The following is a 23091-nucleotide window of genomic DNA, read 5'->3' as shown; positions in this document are numbered from 1 at the left end:
AGGAGTTGAAGAACATGCTAGTCTTAAAGAAGAAACCATCAAACTGAAGAAAATGTTCAAATATAAAAATTCTCCACTACATTCAGAGCTACTTGCCATTTCCCTTTTCTTAAATAATCCTCTCTATCATACCTGGTCAGTCACCACCTCCCTCCAGCATAAAAAAAATAATTTTTTTTGCTAATCAGCCCTTGAAATTAGCCCAAAAACCCGTCAACAATAAATTGCTGATGATGTGGTTTTTGGTTAACTAATATGTGTAATTTGATCATATTTAATCCAATTTAGAATTTGGGAATTTTGGCAGATTTTGAGTAATGTTATTAATGTTAAAGTGTAAACAACTTGACAACATTTCCTACAGAAAATTTGTGTAAAGTTATGTAATAAAATTTTGTGTTTTGTGGAGAATACTAATTGCCAATGAGATTTGAATCAATTTTGTCAATAAATCACTCAATAGTGTGAACTGTTTGCCTTTGTCATATTGCTAATCAAATATTACTGTACTTGATGTTATTGTATCATAGCAACATTTTTGTGAAGAAAGTAATGATTAAAAAAGACAAAATGATAAAATATAAATTATTTTTTATTCTCACGAGAGTAAATTTTAGACTTATTAAATAAATTAACTTTAATTAGAAGTTGCAAACTCTACATTATATATAAATTTTTTATTGCAAGTTCTTTCCAACAATTGGTGATTTGTGGGCATATAATTTCTGTTTGTTTATATTGAATTGGATTTTTTAGTGTTCTTGTTCTTTTCTTCTCTGTTTTTTTTGTTTTTCTTGTTATAGATAGTTTTAAGATGTTATCTTTTTCATTCAAAGTAATTTAAAGTGAGACAGTAAAAGTGTGAATATATTCATAGGTGTAAATATGTTGTACTATAGAAAATTTGTTTTTGTTATTATTTCTCATCTTTAGAAAAATTGAATACAAATGGGTGTAGCATTATCTAAAAAGAGCATCGATTTTGAAATTATTATAAAAACTGGAGATGTTAAGGGTGCTGGTACTGACAGTAATGTGTACTGTGTTTTAATTGATGAAAACGAGGGAAAATCACGTGATCTTCTGTTGGATGTTAGATGGCGAAATGATTTTGAGAAAGGAAGTGTTGATCTATTTAAGATAAGAAATGTGCCAAATCTTGGTAAAATCCGAAGTATTCAACTATGGAGGGATAAGAAAGGGATTGGTGATGACTGGTTTGTCGAAACAATTAAAATTAAACAATATGCTATGAAAAGTAACTCTGAGAAATCTGAAAAAGAGAAAACACCGAATAATTGCATTTGTAATGAAGATGAAAAACAAAACATAGTTAATAACAATAACATCGACAGTGAGGAAAAAACTATTGAGAAAAACAAAAAGATAATAAACAATATTCATTCAGGACTTGACCCTATTTTGGTGTTTCCTTGCAACAGATGGATTGAACCTAACCGAAAATATTTATTACTACAGTATGACTCTGTTCTGCCACAGTTTGATCCACGTAAAATTCAACGCAGCTGGGAACTGGATGAGAAAAAAACAAAGTACATGTTTGCAGACAGTATTCCTGGTATACCAAAGGGAGTATGTTTGTTTTATTTTTTATTTGCTTAAATGCGTAAAATGAGTTGTTGTGCTATACATCAAGTAAGGTAAAGGGATTGTAAGAATATCTTAAATCTATTTTAATTTTTTTTTATGTAATTGAATTGGTTTTGTATCTTCACACCTACACTTGTAGTTTATCTATTATCACAGACAAAATATAGTGGCAAATAGTGTTTCTCTCCCCTTCCTTGTATCAGTATTGTTTCTATCTGTCAGGGCACAAAAAACACTGACTTTTCACTGAAAAAACACATTTTGCAACTTATTTTGTCTGGGATTGTAGTTTTGTATTTTGTTTATAGGTCAAAACTTGTCCTGTTGAAGAACACTTTAGTAATGACTACAAGGTCAGTAAAATTGCAAATATCACAGAAGCATAAATCCATTTTTGTTCTCTGTAAAATGATAAAAATAAAATTTTATCGGTATGTTAGAATTTGTTGTGTGTTCAGTTTGTCATCTTTAATCCTGTTTTTACGGTGATATTTTAGTTGTGTAATAGAGTAGTTACCTATTCTTTTGTGATAAAAACTTCAGTAACCCACATTGCTTAGTGATTTGTTTGTTTATGCAATTTAATAAAGTATTTCCATATGTTGAAATGTGTGTATATTTGTTTTTAATTCTGGCATTCGTTTAACTCTATTTTGATTAATTTTTTTATCAAATTTGCCATACAGAAAAGGCTAAGGGCTTTTTACTATTGGAGTGCATTTACTGCTATAATGCAAAAAGCTTATGAGCTAATTTTCTTAGCATTTTCACAATTTTGTTTGTATTTTTGCTGAAAAGTGACCCAGTGAGATTTTGCATCGTCTGTGTATTTTCTGAGTTGATGTTTTGTTTGTTTAATGCCTGGGCAAAAATCAGAATCTAATTGTTTTTGTGTTCATTTCTTTTCAAATTAAGTTGTTCGATTATTGTATGCAAGAATATTAGGGCGTGCTATTTTTTATAATTCATTGAGTTTTTTATTCTGCTAACACACATCCATACAACTTGTTTTTTTTATTTGATCCTTTAGCTGAGTAGGGTAGCAGGATACTGCTATTTCCTAATCAATTTAGAGGATAACTTTGCAAAACATATATAATATATAAAATTTTGAAACTTTTTTCCAGTTGTTTTCTTTGTTTTTAGTGGGATATTGTTGGTAAGAAGGTGAAGTTTCTTGCACAAAAAAAATTCACAAAGTTGTTGACGACAAACAAATGGAGTAACTTGGATGACATGTTAGATGTTTATAAAGGCTCTTTTGGTATACCGTATGTAAGAAACTTTATAGTTGAAACTGCAACTTTTAACACAGTTTCATTTTCTAGTCTGCTACATCATGGCTTCTCTTAGTGAGAGAGTGCAGTTAGCTTTATCTCCATCTGATTTTGTCCATCTTGAAATTTTTGAAGCAAACATTTTTTAATTTTTATTTTTATTTTCAAACTCATTGCTACTGTGAATTGAGCACTGATTACATAAGACTTAATTAATGATTTATAGCATTATTATCAAATGTTATTTCTAAAATTAAGGTAATATAAGAAATAATAAAAGAACATCTAAAAAATAACAGCTATTGAGGCAAAGTAAATAACTTTGCTTATTTGTTTCGAAATACTAAACAACCAATTCTAAAAATAAAAATAAGTCAGTGCTTGACTTTTTTTCCTGTCTAATAATGAATTTTACGTGCCTTAGCATAAAAAAGTGTAAATTGTTGGGAAAATTAAAGGATAACTAGCTGAGTAATATCTAATGTATATGTTTTATAACATAATCTAGACTGCGTTAATACTGAGCAGAAAACTAGTTTATAAACATAGTGCCTTCTTAAGAATTGCAAAAGTGTTAATAGTTATTATATTTTAAGTTAATTTGCCTTAATAAATTATAAATTGTAAAGGTTTTTACCCTCTTTTTCTTTTTTTTTCAGGGATACTATAACTGGAAGTCTGATGCAAGTTTTGGTCAGCAACGTCTTCGTGGTTGCAATCCTACTCTTATCCAGTTGTGTACAGAAATTCCTGAGAAGTATGTGCATACAGTGTTATAGCGTAACACAAGAAAGCCTAGTTGTCAAAGTGTTTTTTTTAACTACGCTTATGGATCTAAAATTCAAAATGTGTAACACATTAAAGTTCTATATTTACAATACAATAATTTAAAACCTTTTCAGAAAAGAGATAACAATGTCAACTTCTTTGGTCCTCTTACCATAGTTTTCGGATTTCAGGCTTCCCATGATTAAGAATCTTCAGCTTCTGAAGTGTGACTTTACTGACTGATTTGTCAGATTTGTCAGATTTTGGATTATAAATTCACTTGTGCATAACTCTTCAATAAATCCAATAAATAGGATGCATTACAAACATAGTTGTTATTTGATCGTGCAAGCACCCATCATTGTAGCGTCATTGTAGGATATAACGTATGATAATGGAAGTATAGCTAACTGTAATGATACAGGGACTGTGGAATATTTAGAAGTCATGCAAAATAACTGGTTGTTATGCCTAACCTTGTAACAAAGAATCTTTAACTGATCACTCACATTACCCATAACATAGCATTCACAGATTTTTGTTATAATTGCACAAGCACCATTAAGATTAACGATACCATTATGTTTGAATCAGACTTTATTTTAAATAATGGAACAGGTTTGTGAAAATTATAGTCTATATAAGTTTATATCTACTTGTGAGTTTTTTAGCCATAGTGACATCTCGATTATCCCATAATCCTCCACTGACGAATTTTCCCTTGTTCATCACGGTCAACTCAGTTGTTTCTTAGGGTGATATGTGTTCAACCAACTAATACCAATCACCTCTAATTAGCTTTTGTTGGAGATGTTACGTTATGTAACAGGTTATAATTTCAGTGATGTAAGATTTAAGAGATAATCCCTGAATTTATAAAGAAAAACATTCATAATAACAGTAAAACAATATATTGTTGATTACAATCTTGATTTTAATTTAATCCACCATTTTGTCATATTTCTTAGTAAAAAAACTTCAATGCACAAACATATTCATCAAATCTCAGGTCCTCCTTTAAAAACAGGTAAAGTCTTGTAAGATGTTGACATCAAACAATCAGACACTTTGCCACTGCCTATGCTCAAAAATATGCAGTAGTTCTAATGGAACATGTTACTGCGACGACTTGATCTCGAGGAAAAATTTGAGCGATAATCAAGTATTTATTAATCTGCCCTTTTTTTCATGTTTCAAAAGTAACTGTACATTCCTGTTCTTTCTTAAATGTCTAGAAGTAATATAAACTGCACACATAATAACCGTGACTACCATTAACTTTACTGAATGATCTTCGCATATTTATAGAATGCTCACAAAAAAATAAGGAATGATAGCTTTAACTTTATGTAAAACACTGCACAATTTAGAGAACATTTAGAGAAAAGAATTGTTGAAATTTTGGTAGATTTTGGCAGATTTCGACCACTAAAAATATTATCCTTATAAGTTACTGAGAAAATCTTTATCAACTTTGTATTATACACAAATAACATATTTTCTGCTGGTTGTGGTGGTTAGATTAAGAAAGATTGCTATTTAATACAGCAGTGTATCAATAAAATAAACTCTTATATTAACAAAGTCTGTGTGAAATATGCAAATGGAAGTGTCCGTTTTCCTTTCATACATGTCTCAAAATGTTAACCAACCAACATCACAACGTCAATAGCATTGTTTTCATGTTACAATGCAATTATAATTTTTAGATAGATAGATAGATGTGCATATTTTACATGGCTAGTCTCACAAATATCGAGGGATATACCCTGTCTATTATTTCCAGGAGAGGACATGGCTTAGATGGAGACCCCATTAGAGCCCGCGCTCTACTAGACAACTCCCGGATACATCCAATGGCCCACATTGTGTGCCATTTTCCTAATTTCCCTTACATGGCTTGGGTTACCCAGGGGGTATGGTTACATTCACTCGCCCATGATGAATCTCCGTCAAGAGGAATCGAACCCCGGTCTCCCGCACAGAGTACGAAAGCTATAACCACTAATCTACGGCGCCACCACTAATCTTCCTAAACTTCCGTCCCTGAATCTTTTTTTCGAGATGGTTGAAGACGCCATCAAAACACCTCAAACACCACTATCTTTGTAACACTTGGTTAAAAGTAGATGTTCCTGTACATTTTTCTCATCAGTGTTTCAAGCTCTACTGATAGCATCAGCAAAACCCCTAAAAGAACCTATATTTTTTCCATTGTTCTTCTGCATAAGTGGATTGTTCCATAAGCTTATTGACTAGTTTAGTACAAAGCTCTAATTATTTCTTATGTGGGAGACCTGCTTATAGTATAGCTAGCTGTGATAGTGCGCTAGATTTGCTTGATAATCTTTTTTTTTTACTTTAGTTTTCCAGTAACAGATGACTTGGTGGAACCGTTTTTGGATGGATTAAAACTTGAAGAAGCAGTTTCTGGGAAAGAGTTGTATATTGTTAACCTTAAGATACTGGAAAATTTGACTTGCAAAGATTCCAGATTTGTAAGACCTATACTATGATGTTAAATAAAACCATTGTAAAGTGGAAGCAGAAAGGACTAATAATTTCTCCATTGATTCATAACTGTTCTCCATTCTTTTCATCTGGTTTAATGACGCAAGGGCTAACAATTTATCTTATAATTTACACTGGACATGGTATAAAGATCATCTGATTGATTCATCATGAGATGATATTTTTAAGGACGTTTTTATATTTTTCTTTATAGTTTGTTTATACTTACTGTAACTTATTCGTCCTTTTTTATTATATTTCATTGTTGCATTCAGGAGCAATTCTGAATCTTTTTGCAATAATACCAAAAATTGTAGTATCAAACTTTTTTTTCATGTTGTGAGCACTCATTTGTAAGGATAGTAGTAATATTCAATTTATATATCCAAGACGTACAGTTGCAACCTTGCAGGTGCATGCATTTACTGCCCAAACAGGTATCTTTTTACAAATTTGATGGGAAATAATTATTTAAAAAAATATTATTTTCTCCCCATGTGCATGCAGAAAAAGTAATTAATTGAGGTGCGTTTTTATGAGCATTTTGTACCATGTAGATTTTAGAGGGCCCTTTAATTAGGCTGCCAGTTTAATGAGATGTATTTTTGTGTCCTGTTTTTATACAAAGCCAATTTATGCTTATTTATACAGAGCATTTTTCTTTTCACAGGTATGTCCAGCAATGGCATTGTTTCATGCAAAGAAGAATGGAGATTTACTGCCCATAGCTATTCAGCTACAGCAAACTCCATCCGAAGACAACCCAGTAAGATTTTCTACTTCTTTTTTGTCTTGTTTTGTTCAACAAGACTTGGCTAAGACTAACATCAACTTTGTCATTTTCAACATGCGTTTTGATAAAAGATTGAGTTGTTGTCCTGTGATATAGAAAAGTAGAAACTAACCAATATACCAACATTGAGGAAATCATCAAACACGCAATGTAACTTTTCAATGACTGTGAAAAAATGAATGGATCGAGCAGTTTCAAATCAACAACTTCTCTTATGCTACACTATTGTTCTATTTAACTACAGAACTAGTAAATCTAAGAATAAGGGAGTTTGTGTCTTCCCACATATGGAAAATATGGCGTTTTGTAGCAAATATAACATGTTTCTATTCTTTTTGTTTTGATTTTCTTTAAAATAAAATAAAAAATTGCTTTGGTAACAAGTTTTTCTAAAAAATTAACATATTTCCCTTTCCAATGCAATTTCGTTTTTTCGCAGGAAAAAATTACCCTTGCAAGTACGCACTTAACTTAGGGTTAAATTCACATGAAAATACCTATGAAAACACAAATGAAATAAATATAAAGCGGATCAACAAACGTTTGATTAACAAATAACATGTTAGTTTTACTGCAATTGTAACATGTCCATTAATAACAGGTGTATATAGCCAACAGGTCTGTATACAGTTTCTCCGATTTAATTATGTGCATCCTTCTACATATACATTCACACAGACTCATTGCGTATCATGATGATTTCCTACAAATTGTAACAATAGTTTTATGCATCTAATATATTTTTAAGGGTGCCATAGACTGAATGGGTTGTACTAAAACATAGTAATCTTATTTTTAGTTCCCTTTTTACTATTAACATTCCTTAAAACGAATTCCCCATTTCAATTTTAACCTACACTCCATTTATTTAAAAAATTTGCATCCCTTCCAATTTATTTAACCTGACCTTTGCTGGCTTAGTTCTAGTATTAAATCTAGCCCTTTGTATTAATTCCTGTGTTTATTTCTCTCCTTTCACGCAGTACTGGCAAATTTTTGCACTTTGTAAGTTCTCATTGAAGAATTTGAGTTGTTTGGCCACCAGACTGTGAAATAACCACTGCCTTTGGATGACATATTTATCACTTTAATATTCATAATAATTACAACTTTATTAACAAATACTGCTTTCAAAGCAAATGTATTTAATTCAGAACATTTTCATGATAAAAATATAAAACTTCCAATGACACATAAATAAATAAATAAATTTAAGATGCTAGTAGGGATTAAGGGGAGTTTTATTAAATTTTACTGACAACTGAAAAATTTCAAACCCAGCATCTTTTTTTCAGTGTGCACATATCATTAGCCAAATTCTGCAAATACACGAGAAAAGAGGGACTTTTATTGGTAATAACTTGTTAATAGAATAAATAACACTGAATTATAATGAATAAATATAGTCAGTTGTGTTGCAAGGGTGTAGCGTGATTTTGATTGTCTTATTTATAACATAATATTACAAAAATAGTTTTAGTTCTTTATAGTCCATTTTATTTTTTATATGATAAGACTGTTGAGTTTGAAAAGTGGAATTTTTATCTCTTGGTTATTCTTGTCTACTGTCATAGGGGGCGTTGGCTCTTAATAACTCATCCATTTCTGCTATGGTTGTTATTTTGGTATTGATATTCATACATAATGTTTGGGCAACTTGAGTTGAAAGCTTGGATCAATATACTCGTAGACAACAGTAGATTTTTTATCAAGTTTCTTTGAATTTTGAACTGTTTTGACGTATTCGTATTCATGTGATGGCCACAAAGCAGACTTCAAATTTAAGTCAGTGTATGTTTCTTGTTGTGGTTCTGTCAACAAGTCTGCATATTGTGCTTCTTCAAAATCTTCTGTTTTTGTCTTTTGACCTATAAAAAAATTTCATTTTATTTGAGTTAACAGTAAACAACTTATACCATGGTTAGAATCTACTACCAGTTTGCAGGCGCCATGAAAGCTAAGGCTACTAATAATCGCATGTATTAATTTCCAGCCTTTGCATGAAGTGTTATGAAAATTTTATTTAAGTCTCTTGTGTAGTCTTTACAAATGTTTACATAATTTCGGTGTTAATTTTATTTAACCCTCAAAATATTTATTTAAACACGATTTACCTAAAAACCAAACTTGCACATTTCCACAAAGCTATTGCGCATGCGCAAAAAGTTATTGCACACGTGTACAAAGTTATGGTGCATGTGGAGCTCACACAATCCCAATGTGAAAAACTTGAAGTAAACACAATTTTATTCCAAATCTCATATCGGGTCCATGTTAAAAGGCTACCTAAATGCACAATTGTTCTCTAAGATACCAATAACGGAATTAATAAAAAAGGAAAAACTTTTTTTATATAAATTTCGAAAAACTTTATCGTTGAGAGTATAACAGGGTAATTTCAATCCCACATAACAAATCATCAACAACTTGAAAAAAAACCATATCAAAGATCGCCTCTGTAACTGTTTCTTTTAAAAAAGACTCGCAAAAATAATACACACAAATGTTCTTGCACATAGTTATCCTTGAAAATTAACAGCTGTGAAATGTCACATATTTTTTAATCCACAAAAATCATAACCGTTTAACTGGTACCCGTTTTTTCAGTCTAAAGACATCCTTAAAATAACAACAGGAGCAACCTCAGGAGGTTTTTAAATGTCAAATATTACCATAACTTGAAAGTGAATATGTAATTTACAGGTTGATAAATTTGTTTTATTTCTAAGCAATTTTCATAGACGCCATACAAAGATGTTCTCAACTTGTTCTTAATTTAAGTTAGAGGATGTTTCATTTGCACTTAGGTAGTTTCTTATGGCATGTACTCTAGTTAATTTTTATTTAATCTTCCTACTACTTGAGATACCATTTTGGCTTACGTATAGACAGAATACATGTATTTTTTTATAAGTAACTATTTTATAAGCAACTGTACTAAAACCTGTAGAGTTCTGCCAAAGTTTAGTTTAAACAATACTTGATAAAAGCAACAAATTATTTTTTGGCTGCAGTTTTAAATCATTGTATCTTAGCTACTGTGATTTTTAACATTGTGAAACTTCTTTTTCTGCCACCTACAGTAATCGTATATACCCATTTGTGGCGTGTAGTCTATTGGTTATGGAGTTTGCTTCGTGTGGTCACTCTCTGTGGTTTTGACCACAGCGCAGTTATGATAAGCATGTAACTTTACCACAGCTACGGGTCAACCATTGTCATTTAAGGAAAATTGGGTAGCTAATGTCGGTGTATACCTAATGTATACATTCAGAACACAGGATCCACTTCAATAAAAAGTGGCTATCCTGTATAAATATTCGGAATCATAGTAAAGATAATAATAAACAGCCCCATTTCCCAGATTTTAAGTCAAATAATTAATCAGCCTCGGTAATAAGTGTAAATTTTGACATTAAATCAAATTATTGTAATTAAACACCAATAATTTTAGTCAGGGGTTTCATAATATTGGAATCTTTTTTTTCTTCTAAGCAACCAATGAGCAACTTTTCTATTAAGTTTTTTTTAGCAACTTAACTACCAGGTCAACAGTTGCTAAAAAAATGCATCTGACAGTATTTTAATATAGATAAAAAGAATTGACGACAAACATATTACCATTAAGTAACGTAACTTTATGTGTAGAGCTGTCTTTCTTTTCCTCTGGTGTAAATTTCTTTATCTTATACACTATAACAAAAAGAAATCAGAATATTTAACAGTAATGGAAATTAGGGTTGAGGAAGTGGGGGGAAAATTCAGGTTTGTAGAAAATGGTAGGAGTAGAAAGGACATGATTGTTGGAATTTTCTTGGTACTGGTACTTGACCTATTTTTTCAATAAATGTGACATCCAATGAACTTCAGCTGATAGCGAAAAGACAAAGTTGTACGTGTTTTCAGAACTTTTGTTGAAATAAGTGGTTAGTGTGTAAACGTCTGTGTATGGTCTGTGAGATATCTTCAGAAAAAAAATGTTCGTTGTTGCTACTACGAAAAAGTCACGTTGCCTGAAAATACTTTTCTTTTATAAATCATGTCTTGTTTAAAAGTTGCAAGTTTTATAACACGAAGATTGCATTTATTGAAACTTTAACCGTAGCTAGATGAAAAAAGATTTAACAGGAGGAGGGCTTGTGACGTAATGGCGTAGACAGCCATGACATAATTATATTTAACCACATGTTAAGTTTTAAATTGGCTTTTCAGTGTCTCATCATTTCTTAATTTTCATGGAAAACTGTGTTGTTTGTGTGTAACTAGGAACGGAGTAATTTATTACGTGACTAATAAGTTTTAATTCTAGTGCCAGAAAATTTAAAAATAGTTTTAATTATTCCGAATTGCTTTTTTATTAAATTAAAAATATCAATAATCAAGGTTAATGTTTAAACTAGAGTCTACGGTTCTAATCCCTAATTGTTTTTATAAGAATTATTCTTTTCAACTGTGGAACAGTTTTTCTGAATAAGGATAAAATGAATGGCTGCATGATATTCTCCAACCTCCAATTTAATTTTGTATCTTGTAGTTGTCTTCTTCAATTTTTCTTTCGTATATCTTTTGATACCCTTCAAGTCTTTTTTAACAAAATTCTATCAATTATTTTCTCTATGACTTGCTAAAGAAGAGCATTAAAATGTTTTTTTTACGTTTTCGCAAGTTAGTCTACGATCTCCAGTATTACTCTCACAGAGAGTAATTTTCAACTTCTTTAATCTTTCGCTTTAAAAAAACAATTTTGATTTAATTCCTAAGTTCCTTGTTAAATATTTTGAGCAAATTGCTTCACAGTTCTTTAGCCGCCCGACTTTCTTCTTTATCTTCTACTCAGTGATACTTAAACAGTCTTAATGGAGCATATTTTTGCGATGATGTGAAGGGCTTGTACAAACATTATGAGTAAATCACTTATTAAATCGCTTATAAGCACATTTGAGGGTAATTACTAGAAATTTGTTCGACTAAACAAACCCTTGATTAGGTTTGATCGACAAGCTTCAGCATGATTTTTGCTTTTTTATATATAAATTCGAAGATTTGTGACTTATCATTCTTACTTATTTGAACTTTATAGAAAGATATAACATTACCCCTTAAATCAGATACTCACCAATGAACTAAAAGTATCGACTTACGTTTTTTCTTGAAGCAGACGATGACAGAAATGATGATGACAACAAAGAGAAATGTTGCAACTATTCCAATCCACATGTAAAGTTGCTTTTTTTCTTTCGTCTTCGTTTGTATGTCATCTCCTTTCTTTGTTTCCTCACCATTTACAGTGTGGTTACCTCCGATTATATTGGGCTCATTTACTGTTTTGTGATCTAAAGCAGAATCGAGATGTCAACTCCACTATTATGATTGTGACATGAAATTCTTTTGTACATTTAAGTTCTCTATATTCATTGCAACATTGTTGAGAGAACCTATAGGAATTATCCTTGGTAAAGTCTCCTTAAATTTTACACTAGCTGTCATGGTGTGACATTATTTCATTTTGTTGCAAAGTGTACCAGGGTAAAAATAACTCCCTACAGTTTTTCAATATTTGCATTGAAAAAGTAAACACGACCAAAGAGGACATACTTTTTACATTTAGTTGTATTGGTGTTGTGTAATAATGTCCCCTATCAGATGTGCATAGGATGGAACATTCATATATACTGGATTCTTTTTTAGTTAGTGATGAAATCTCAATGCTATAAGTTGTGCGAATTCTATTTAAATTTAGTCTTTTTTTAAGGTCGTCATCATTTAGAAATTTGTTCACATTAAATGAGCTAGAAGTTCCAGTTGCTATCAAAGCGTTTTGATTTTTACATTCGATTGATTGAAAATTGATGCCATGTTGTCTTTCCACCTTCCATTGCAGAGTTACTGTGTCACCAACTTGTTTGGTGATTGTTGAAGTTTCTGTTGTTATTGTGCAGTTGAGTGCTAAAAAGAAAAAGGAAACAGTTTAAATAATTTTCCTAAATATAAAAACCCCTCCACATTTGCTTCTTATACAAATCATCGTAAAGTTATTATAAAAAACACACATTAAAATTCGCCAAAGTTGGTTGTCACTTCTTCTTAGATCTTCCAAGTTCTCGCAAGTTTTGCAAGTCTTTTGAAAATCTCTTCTAAAATATATTCTCAACAACTTTCTCCTCAATTCTCCTCAGTGTTAAGTTTGTAACCGTTCTTTATTTTATTTTTTTATTTAAAAATGCATAGAAATGTTATATAGGCACAGAATTAATTTATCCCTGACATATCTCTAAAATCTCCTCAAATATTCTCTATGCCCTTAAATCTCCTCAATTTTTTTGTGAAAATACCCCAAAAGCGTTAAAAATTTGAAAAAACAGTGGCAACGCTGTTTTAGGGCGTTCATAATTGTTCATAAAGGCTCTTCTTTGTTATCCATCTTGTCGATACAAACCTTGAAAGCATTATTTTCCTGAAGATAAAAAAATCACATTTGCTTGTTATACAAGTGAAGAACCTAGAAAATGTGAACCTTAATGAATGCGCTTTAAAAACGTACATTTTTTAATATTCATTCTGAAGAGAATAATTATAAAATATGAGAGAAAAATTTCGAATCCCTATTCCTACCGGTTGTGTCGCAGACACTTAGTTTAGTTAAAAGTTTACCTGGGAATAGCGTTATGCTTTTTGTAACATGCAAAAGATCAAGTGCCAATGTTGTTAAGACTTGACTACTATCAGTAAAAAGGTGGTCCTTCGGTTCGGAACTATTTGGTGAGAAGCAGAATTCACAAACGTTCTGTGTTACACTCTATACTATATGTACGTAACAACAAAAAGAGAAGCAATTGTTCACATTTTTTTCTCAGCCTGTTTATTCCAAGTTGTACCTTTGTCTCATTCAAATGAAAAATATGCCACATTTGTCCGACCACTAGTTACTTTTAAAAATATAGAAAAGTTAAATAAAAATAGAAAATTATCACCTTTATGGATTGCGTTTAATATCAGTAATAAAAACAGTGTAGCTGTATCCATATGTGCCATACTTTTATACGATCATAACATGCTGAAGTTATTCTTGTGTTGAGATGTGTTTATGATCTATGTTCATCGTCCTTTATCAGTCAAAACTGCTACTCTATCGTTTCATATGAAAAGCAGTTATGAACAACATTCAAGCCGTATGTTTACAAATGTGTAGAAGGGTGTCTAATTATGAAACTGCGGATGTCCTTAATAGATTTAATGAGCAAAGTGATTTGTGATCGTCTCAATTTAATAATAGTTAACCTTCCGACTGAAGAGAATTGCTTTTAAAAATATCTAAAAAGTACACGAGGGATGTTTGCTTGATTTTTTATGTACCACACATGTTCTATCATAATATAGCTAACCCTGTAATAATATGGTTTTGCTTTGCGATCGCGTTACATCCTTGTAATGTCGGACTGGGAGACGCTCAAAGCATTATGTAGATTTTGAATCTAAGGTTCTTTTAAAGTTACGTGATTCACGCTTTTATTAATAATAAGATGCTTTATAAGAATATAAGGCTAGGATTTGTAAGCAAAAACAATAGGGCTATTGTTTAGATAGAGAAATAAGAATAATGACCAGCGTAGTTAGAATTTTGGTATTTAAAATAAAAAAAGCGTATATTCTTCTACAGGTTACAGAGGCAGCGCCACAATTTCAAAAGTGGGGGGCTTAGGCAAAGTGGGAGATTTTAAGATTTTAGTGACAATCAACGAGTGAAGCGAGTTGCCGAAACAGCTGGAGTCCAGAGGGCGCTGAAGCCCCCGCCCTCCAGACCCCTTCCCTAGTTGCGCCGCCCCTGGGTTAACCAACATTATCTTATGTGCCTCTGAACAAATCTTGTGCGCGACATTCACTTTGCTTGTTGTACAGCTAGATTCAAATAATGCGTACAGCGAAATATAATTTAGTAAATCACGATTTGCCATAAAGCTATTTAATATGTTTTGCTGTCAATGGTCTTAGAGTTATTTGCCTATTTTGATCAATCCCTGCATGTTGATCATTCCCTGCAAGTTGATCATTCCCTGCATGTTGATCATTTCCTCCATGTTGATCATTTCCTTATGTTGATCATCCCTACTTGTTGATCATTCCCTGCACGTTGATCATTCCCTGCATGTTGATCATTTCCTGCATGTCGATCATTCCCTACATGCTCTTTTGTTGTAATTGTTACTACTGTTCAAGTGGAGGAAACATAACAACAATGGACAGTTGTCATGTAAATCATTCTCACAAATTCCGCTAGTTCCTTCCACGTATATCAATACGGACAATATTGACATAAAAAACATTCTTGTGAATAAAAACGACAGAGAAACATTTGCTTGTTCAGCGATTTTTTTTTAAAAAAAATTTTTAATGTACCAAAAAAAATAATAAACGGTTGTTAAAACATTTTAACATTTTCTTCTTCCTTTGAATCAAATTTTTCATTGCAAACCCTTTAAAACGTATTATTTTGTCCTAGAGTAACAATTTTTTGGGTTTCAAAACCTTGTATCTATGCGCCGGATCATTTGTTGAGAGTTACGAAAGCCTCATCTCTATGACGCAATGAAAAGTCTCGGAAATATAACTTATTGTTATTTTGAATTTTTAGATTTTTCTTCCCAATGATCCACCCTACACATGGATGTTGGCTAAAATGTATTTCAATAATGCTGATTGTGCTCTCCATCAAGCTTGCACACATCTTGGTGAGTTGATTTATTTCAACATGTAATAGCAAAATTTCAAAATCTCTCGTACTGCCGAAAACTGCTGTAAGTCACTCAGTTTAACAGTATGTTGAATTAGGAGTTCTGTTTTATCAACATTACAGTCATTTTTTACGGACTTTTTATGTCGGAGTCATAAATTGACTGTTGAGTAAACGTATCTATTAATATAGTTCAAACTGTATCAGAAGGAGTAAATAGCGTAAACCGTTTTGTTTGTTTGTTTTCTTATTTGTTTATTTGTTTTTTTTTGTTTCATTTCTCTTTTTCTCTAGGTTTTACTCATCTTGTGGTCGAGTCGATGTGTGTCGCTGTGCATCGCAGTCTGTCGCCATCGCACCCCGTGTTTCGCTTGCTCGCACCGCATTTTCTTTACCTTATCGCGATAAACAAGTAGGTCAAATTGGGACATCATATACTTTGAAATTAAATGTTCTTTTCTTCCAGAGAAATGTTTGAAAATGATAGATGTAGGTACCTTTCCATGAAAAACAGAATATTAGCCAGGGAAAGTTTCCGTATATACATCAAAGTATTTCGTCGCCTTTCCTGACGAAAACATTTTGTGACAAATAATTTTCTTCAATTGATGTCCTGATAGCTTCTCAATCCCCCATGTACAATAGGACTACTTTTTTTTCTTATAAGAAACCAAGCGAACTCGTAAAGCTTCTCAAATTCTGAGGTCATTTTACTAGTAGTTTCTGAAAAAGTTTCTTAATTTTAAACGGGGTCTGTAGGAGAGATATTCGATTAAATGATTTTAACTCAACAAAGAAACTTTTATCAACATACATACAAGAAAAGATGAAATAATGCCTTTTTTGTTTTTTATTTATTATCTAAAGGCTGAACTCTATTAAGCGAATTTTGGTCGCTCGGGCTCTAGCGATTGGGATGTGAGCATGCGCATAAGGTTTGTTTACGTAAAATTGCGTAACATGAGCTGTTCGCTGGGATCGCCAAAGGAGTTGAAACAGTTCGAACTTTTTCAGCGATCGTTAGCGATTTTTGTCGTCACAAACCTTTGACAGCCAATCAGATTTAAAATAATAAACATTATGCTCCAAAAATGTGCTAAAATATTTTTCTGCAAAAAAATAAGAATTATATTCATGTTTCCACTTTAATCATTTGGTGCTCATCTTTACCTCGCTATGGCATATGGAGATTAAATAGTCGCTTGTCCACTCGGATAGAGTCCGAGCGACAAAAATTCGTCTAATGGAGATCAGCCTTAAAATTATGTCTGTTGTATCAGGTAATAATACTAAAATGCCATTCCTCATAGTATAAAATGAAGTTTTTTCTGTGGTGATTAATGAGAGACGTGTGGAAAGAATTTCTTACTTTTTTACATTTTGTGCAACTTGTTAAATTTTCTTATTTTTTAAAAGGCAATTAGTCAGTTCCTTATAAATTGGTTTCTTATATAAAAAACGTGTTCAAACTTTCACCCGTTGACAAGTAAATATAAATTTGAAGTCATAAATAAAATAATGTTAAAAGTAATGTTTCTGCAAACTTAGTGCACAGGCCTCATCTTGATGTTTTTCGCTGTTATTTTAAATAATTCTGACAAAAAAAAAATGAACTTTCCTTGGTCTTTTGTTATTTTGTCTTTTGAAGTTTGTCGTAACATAGAAACATGATTTATCCAAATTGTCTGTGACACCTTCTCTTAATATTTAGCTTAGCTGTGCAAAAATTACTCGCCCCAGACGGTTGGATCGATGTTACCATGACAATGGGTGTATGCGGTTTATTTGAAATATTAAAAAGAACGTGAGTTGGAGTGTATTTATCAAGGGACATGAAGTTAAGTGAGTGAATATTCAAAATTGTGTTTGATGCAACAACTATGTATCTTTTTGCAGGTGGAAAAACTGGAGATTGGATGTTGATGGGTGGTTACCAAAAGATCTTGAAGTCAGAGGGGTAAGAGCAGTCGTTTTTCTTGTATGTGGGAATCGTTGCTTCTTGTTCTTTGCAAGTAGAACTTCTAAAGACTTTTGATCTCATTTTTTTACATATAAGGTCATAAGATAAAGAGTTACTAAAATTTGTAACAGAATTTGTTTTCATTTTTGTTTTGTGTCAAAGTTTTGATGTCATGGAACAACAAAATACTCGATTGTTGGTGTTGCAATTAAGTTTATTCGAACAAGTAATAATATATTTATTAGAAATCCCCGTAACTTTATTGTAGGGGAACTCCCTTGAACAACTAGGGCACAACAGGGTAAGAGGGCGGCACTTAATAATATAATTTCTGCTTTCAATAAACATTGCGTTAAATGTTTTAGGTCTTTTTAGTCCAGTCAATGCAGATACGAATATACATCAGTCCACCTAACACGTCTCTTATTACACCTTTTTATAGGTGGGTGATACTTCATCTCTACCGTCATACATGTACCGAGATGATTCCCTCATGATTCATAACGCTCTCGTAGATTATGTCACTGAGATTCTCACCAATATTTATGGTATATCCCGTTTGTTACTTTTTATTTCGTTTTCTATTTTGTTTCTTACTTTGGTTGATTAATATTTTTAATTCACTTGGGGCCTCCTTCCACAGAAATACCTATAAAACGTGTTAAAATGTTAATATGACATGTTGAAATATAAATTTATTAAATTTTTGAAAATGAAGATTTTTGTGTGCTTGCATCATCAGGTATATAAACTTAAAACGTATGCGTATATATATGCAAAAATTACATAGTTAAAAAATCATCTAGTGTTAAAATATCTTTTGGTAAGAGCTAGGAGGTATCTATTTTTTACGAATAATCTTTTGAACTAGATTGTGAGTATTACTATCGCGACTAATAGAAATTTCATAAAAAATATTTGTGACAGAAAATATAATTTAGCAATTTGTTATTGCGTTTGATTTTAAAGTGTGAATGAATAAATGAATGAATGATTGAATTTTAATTTATCATAGACACCCCGGAAAAGTTGAATGGTGATTTCGAAATAAAAGCATTTGGTGCAGCACTTACAGACGAAGTTTATGGTGCGGGAATCAAGGTATAGATTCTCTAAGGGCTTTTTTATAAGCAAGACGTAATTTCCCGTGAGTTTTTTTATATATTTACTCGCTTAAGGGTGGCTGTTGCGTAGCAATTTCTTCGGCTTTTATAAGATACCATCCTGTTGGTTATTAAAAAGCGTGTTGAGTTTTTAACATCAACAGTTTGTTAACTTGCGGCGAAGACCTCCCGTGTAGTGTGTGATCATGTCAAAACTGACCGTAACAAAACGAACAGTGTTGCAAAATAAAACATACATCGGGCCTCTTTTATCGATAACGAATCAGCCGATATTACAAACAAAAGAATTTGTGTTGAAATATTAGTTGAAGTAACGATTTTGTGTGTCAAGGTTAACAATTCAGGGTTTTTTTAAAAACCTCGGGCTCAATTAGGTTATTTAGGAGACTTTATGAAGTGTGACCACGCTGGTTGTAGTTGAAAAGGATTTATTAATAGTAACTCTACATTTCCTCTTAAACCTTCGTCAAAATCTCCTAAATTATGAAATTGTTTTCACACGTTTTTAATGTTAAATTTTCACCTCAAAATTTATATAATTTTATTGTTGTGACCATCCTGCAGTTTATCGGATTTTTCGGGTCTTTTTTACTGTGTTTTCAACTTTACAATTTTGATGCAGGTTTTGTATTTTTTTTTTCTTCCGAACTATGAAGTAATATCTGACTTTCTTTTCTTTTCTAAGGGTGTCTTCGGTGATGGTAAATTCGAAAAATTGGACGATTTAATCAAGACAATTGTCTCGATTATCTTTTTAAGCAGTGTTGGGCATGCGGCTGCAAACTTTTGTCAATATGACGAGTATGCCTTCCCACCGAATTATCCTGCGCAACTGAGTGGTAAAATACCCACGAATAAGGTATGCGTTTTTTAGTCTATTCTTGGTGCTGCTTGAAAATTTCGTCATGCAACTTAGAGTTTTTTCCAATTGAAATTTATCCAGAATTTCAAAATTCATTGGAGAAGCTAGACTTGTAACCGATTTTATCGAAATTTTAAAATAATAAGATTTACTATTCCTCAAACCGCCTTCTGGTGAAATTCTCTTTCCGATTCAACGACCCCTATTTTCGAATTTTAGATTACACCCGGAATGACATCCTGGGCATTGTTATATATTTAAACTAAGTTAATCAAAACAATGTTGAATAACATCGCCTTTACTTTCTTTCATTTAGACTGCTCTCACTGAGCAAGATATTATCTATCACCTTCCTAACAAAGATACAACATTAAATATTATGGTAGTTACCAAGATTTTGAGTGATCGAGGTACAAATGGACTCGGTGATTTCGAAGTACAATATCAATATGAACCAAAGGCAGTTGAAGCTGTTGAAAGGTTAGAAAAGATATTTCGCGTCAATACTGATGTTTAATATTTTGCGGTTTATTCTTTGGCGCCAAACTGCATTGCGTGCGTGCATAAAATTTGGTTTTAGTGAGTACAATGGACCCTCTCTATAGCCAGGGTGTTAGCGTGCTTTTATTTTGTCAGCTATAGGCTGTAAGGTGTCTGTTACGTAAATGTTTTGTTTTGAGTCTGTCGCTTCATCTTTTTGCGATGCGAATGTTTAACTGCATAATTATTATGATTGTGGTATTTTCTTGATACCACACACTGAGAATAATTGTGACTAAACCTGAATATTGTTTCATAGCTAAAAGTCAACATCCAAAGTAATTTTTCATGTAGCAGATTCTGTGTGTTTATGGTTATGTAATTTATTGTTATACTTGGATGGCTACATGGCTTTACAGCCATAATTTTGTTATCATCGCGTTTTTTTTGGTTTTTTTTTTAGATTTCGAACAGAATTAAAAGAAATCAGTGCAAAAATCAAAGAAAGAAACAAAACCATGACTGTACCCTATTCTTACCTCGACCCTGAAGAAGTTCCAAACGCTATTAGTATTTAGTATTTTGCTGACACATGCATACCTATGCCGTTTTCTGAACATACTTAATTGTTGATACTAGTGGCCCGTGGAAAAATGCACGGGTTCGCCCGTTCTTTTTAGACCGCATTGCGTGCTTTTAGGTACTTGCGGTACCATTTTGCGTGACAGACGGACAGACGGGTATTATAACATAGATCTGAACATACTTATTTGTTGATATATGACAATAAATCAAAAAAAGCTTCGAAAAACCTTACTTCATTGTGTTAATACGCTTGTTGCTATCTTTGGTTGTTTTTGTTTTGCGGGATGAAAAGGGGTGCTAATTAAGTTTCACCAGCAATAGTATATCCATCTATTGAATCGTTTCTGTAGAGTTAATTTTCTGTTTTGCTGTACTTATATAGAATTAGCTTTTACCCTATAAAAGGATGTCTACGAGACATTAAAAACTTCGAAATTAGAATAGCCGACCTTGAAAACCGTAAAATATATAATACTAGTCGTTAGCCCGTGGAAAAATCCACGGGTTCGCCCGTCCTTTTTATACCGCATTGCGTGCGTCTTGCTACCTGCGCAGCTAAGCTACCATTTTGCGTGACAGACAGACTGACGGACGGACGGACAGACCTATACGGGTATTATAATATAGATTTTCAAAAACATTTTTATCTATTTATATACTTTGCATCGTAGTGGCTCATATGTCTAATATTTTTTCTCTATTGGTATAAATGTTTACATTCCCAATTTGTAGGTCTTTAGGTCTAAGAACCTGGGCGTTGGCAGGAATTATACCAAATCTTGAAAGCAGCTAAAAAAATAAAAAAAGGATTGAAAACCTTGATTGTGTTAAAAGAATTTAACAGGTACCGACACAGATTGTACATATTTATAATTTCTGTAAATTTTATATTACACTTGGTGTTAGAGATTTGGATATTTTATTTTTGTAATTTATAATGCTACTAATTTATAATTATTGGATGATCAAATCAAACATATTTTAATTTATTTGTGAACGTTTTTGATAAGCTTTGTAAATATTAATTTAACAATAAAATGATTTTTGTGATCACTAGTGTGATAACAACAGACCACTTGACGTACACTAAAATTAGTAAACCTAATATTTGTTTTATTGACCATCTTAGGACGCCGTAAAATTATGGAAAAAAGGCAAAAAAACCTGGGAGGTTGTCATGTTGGTTAGATAAATCAAGGGGTAGCAGTTACATTTCTCCTCTACGACGACAAATGCGTTCTACTTGATAAAAGGAAAATAATTACGAGGTGTTTCTGAACAACAAGCAGAACTTAGTTTATTTTGCAGAACTTATTTTTAAGATTTTAAACCTCCCTAAGCAGTCCTGGAAACGTCTGTCAATCTCTTGATCAGCATACTGTTTTTTTTAAAAAAAAATCAATAAGCTCGTCAGTAAAGAACAGTTCGAAAAAGTCCAGTTTCTCTCTGCTTGGCATATTGATCTTCAATTCCGTCTTTTCCTTGAATGGGAATTTTTGAACTTTATTTGATTCTTCTTTACCAAAGAGCTTATTCTCGTTCTTTGTCTAATTTCTCGGTCTATGTTAATGCAAGTGTTCTTCCTTCATTATTCGTTACAGATGTTCCTCCTTGATCATGTTGTATACCATTGGTAAGGTCTTTACTTCTCTTCGTTTGTAACCACCTCTTGTTCTTGCTCGCGTACGTAATCACGCTGTTTCTGATTCCTTTGAATCTTCTACTTCTGATTCATTTCCCTCCTGGATAATATCTTGATCATCAGCAGCATCTTCACCCGAGGAGCTTCATTCTGTGTGAAAAGAGCATTTGGTCATGGACAGTTTTATAACAACCGGAAGGATACACTAGGATCATCAGATTTGAAAAGAGGAGAGATAAGAGATACTCTTACTATTTATCAAACAAACATAATATTTTGGTCAATCTTTTTAAAGGTAAAGTCATTGCTTTTTATGTTGACGTCAGATGTGTCAGAAAGGAATTTTAGAGCAAGGGTACTGCCAATAGTAGCAAGGAAGGAGTTAAAAGTGTTGAAAATATTTTTAGGGCCATTATTCCATGGTGTTAGTAGACCTTGAAGATGGAACTTCCTTGTTCTCTTTATCAGGAACAGGTTTTCCATATACGTTTAGGATCTGATACGTCCTCATTTATTTTATTGCTGTGTTGATGACCTTGCAATTTTTCTTTCACTTTATTACCCTAATTTCCTTTAGCTTTGAAATTTTTACTGTCAGGAATTGATTCTGTTCTTTTATACTTACATGAAAAGTATGTTTTTAAATACATAATAAGTAGTTTCGTTAAGAAACACCTGCATTTCTTTAGAAAAATACACAAAAGATCATTCACAACGCATAAAAGTATCACACTCACCAGCTGTGTTTTC

At 32.2% G+C, this 23091-nt stretch overlaps 1 protein-coding gene across 1 annotated transcript; it reads left to right on the top strand.

Annotated features, from left to right (window-relative positions):
• The first annotated feature begins 708 nt into the window (after positions 1–708).
• Positions 709–21749, top strand: LOC130622682 (polyunsaturated fatty acid 5-lipoxygenase-like). The gene is made up of 15 exons (XM_057438173.1): positions 709–1593; positions 1920–1964; positions 2758–2886; positions 3548–3645; positions 6022–6154; positions 6838–6933; positions 15590–15686; positions 15983–16100; positions 17400–17492; positions 17585–17645; positions 18091–18196; positions 18664–18749; positions 19458–19631; positions 19951–20114; positions 20578–21749. The coding sequence occupies exons 1-15, from the start codon at positions 949–951 to the stop codon at positions 20690–20692; spliced, it is 2160 nt and encodes a 719-aa protein (XP_057294156.1). The 5' UTR covers positions 709–948; the 3' UTR covers positions 20693–21749.
• The last annotated feature ends 1342 nt before the right edge of the window (positions 21750–23091 follow it).

The sequence above is a fragment of the Hydractinia symbiolongicarpus genome, chromosome 12, assembly GCF_029227915.1.
Source record: "Hydractinia symbiolongicarpus strain clone_291-10 chromosome 12, HSymV2.1, whole genome shotgun sequence".
In the NCBI taxonomy this organism is placed as follows: Eukaryota; Metazoa; Cnidaria; class Hydrozoa; order Anthoathecata; family Hydractiniidae; genus Hydractinia; species Hydractinia symbiolongicarpus.
This window is presented reverse-complemented; position numbering and strand designations above follow the sequence as displayed.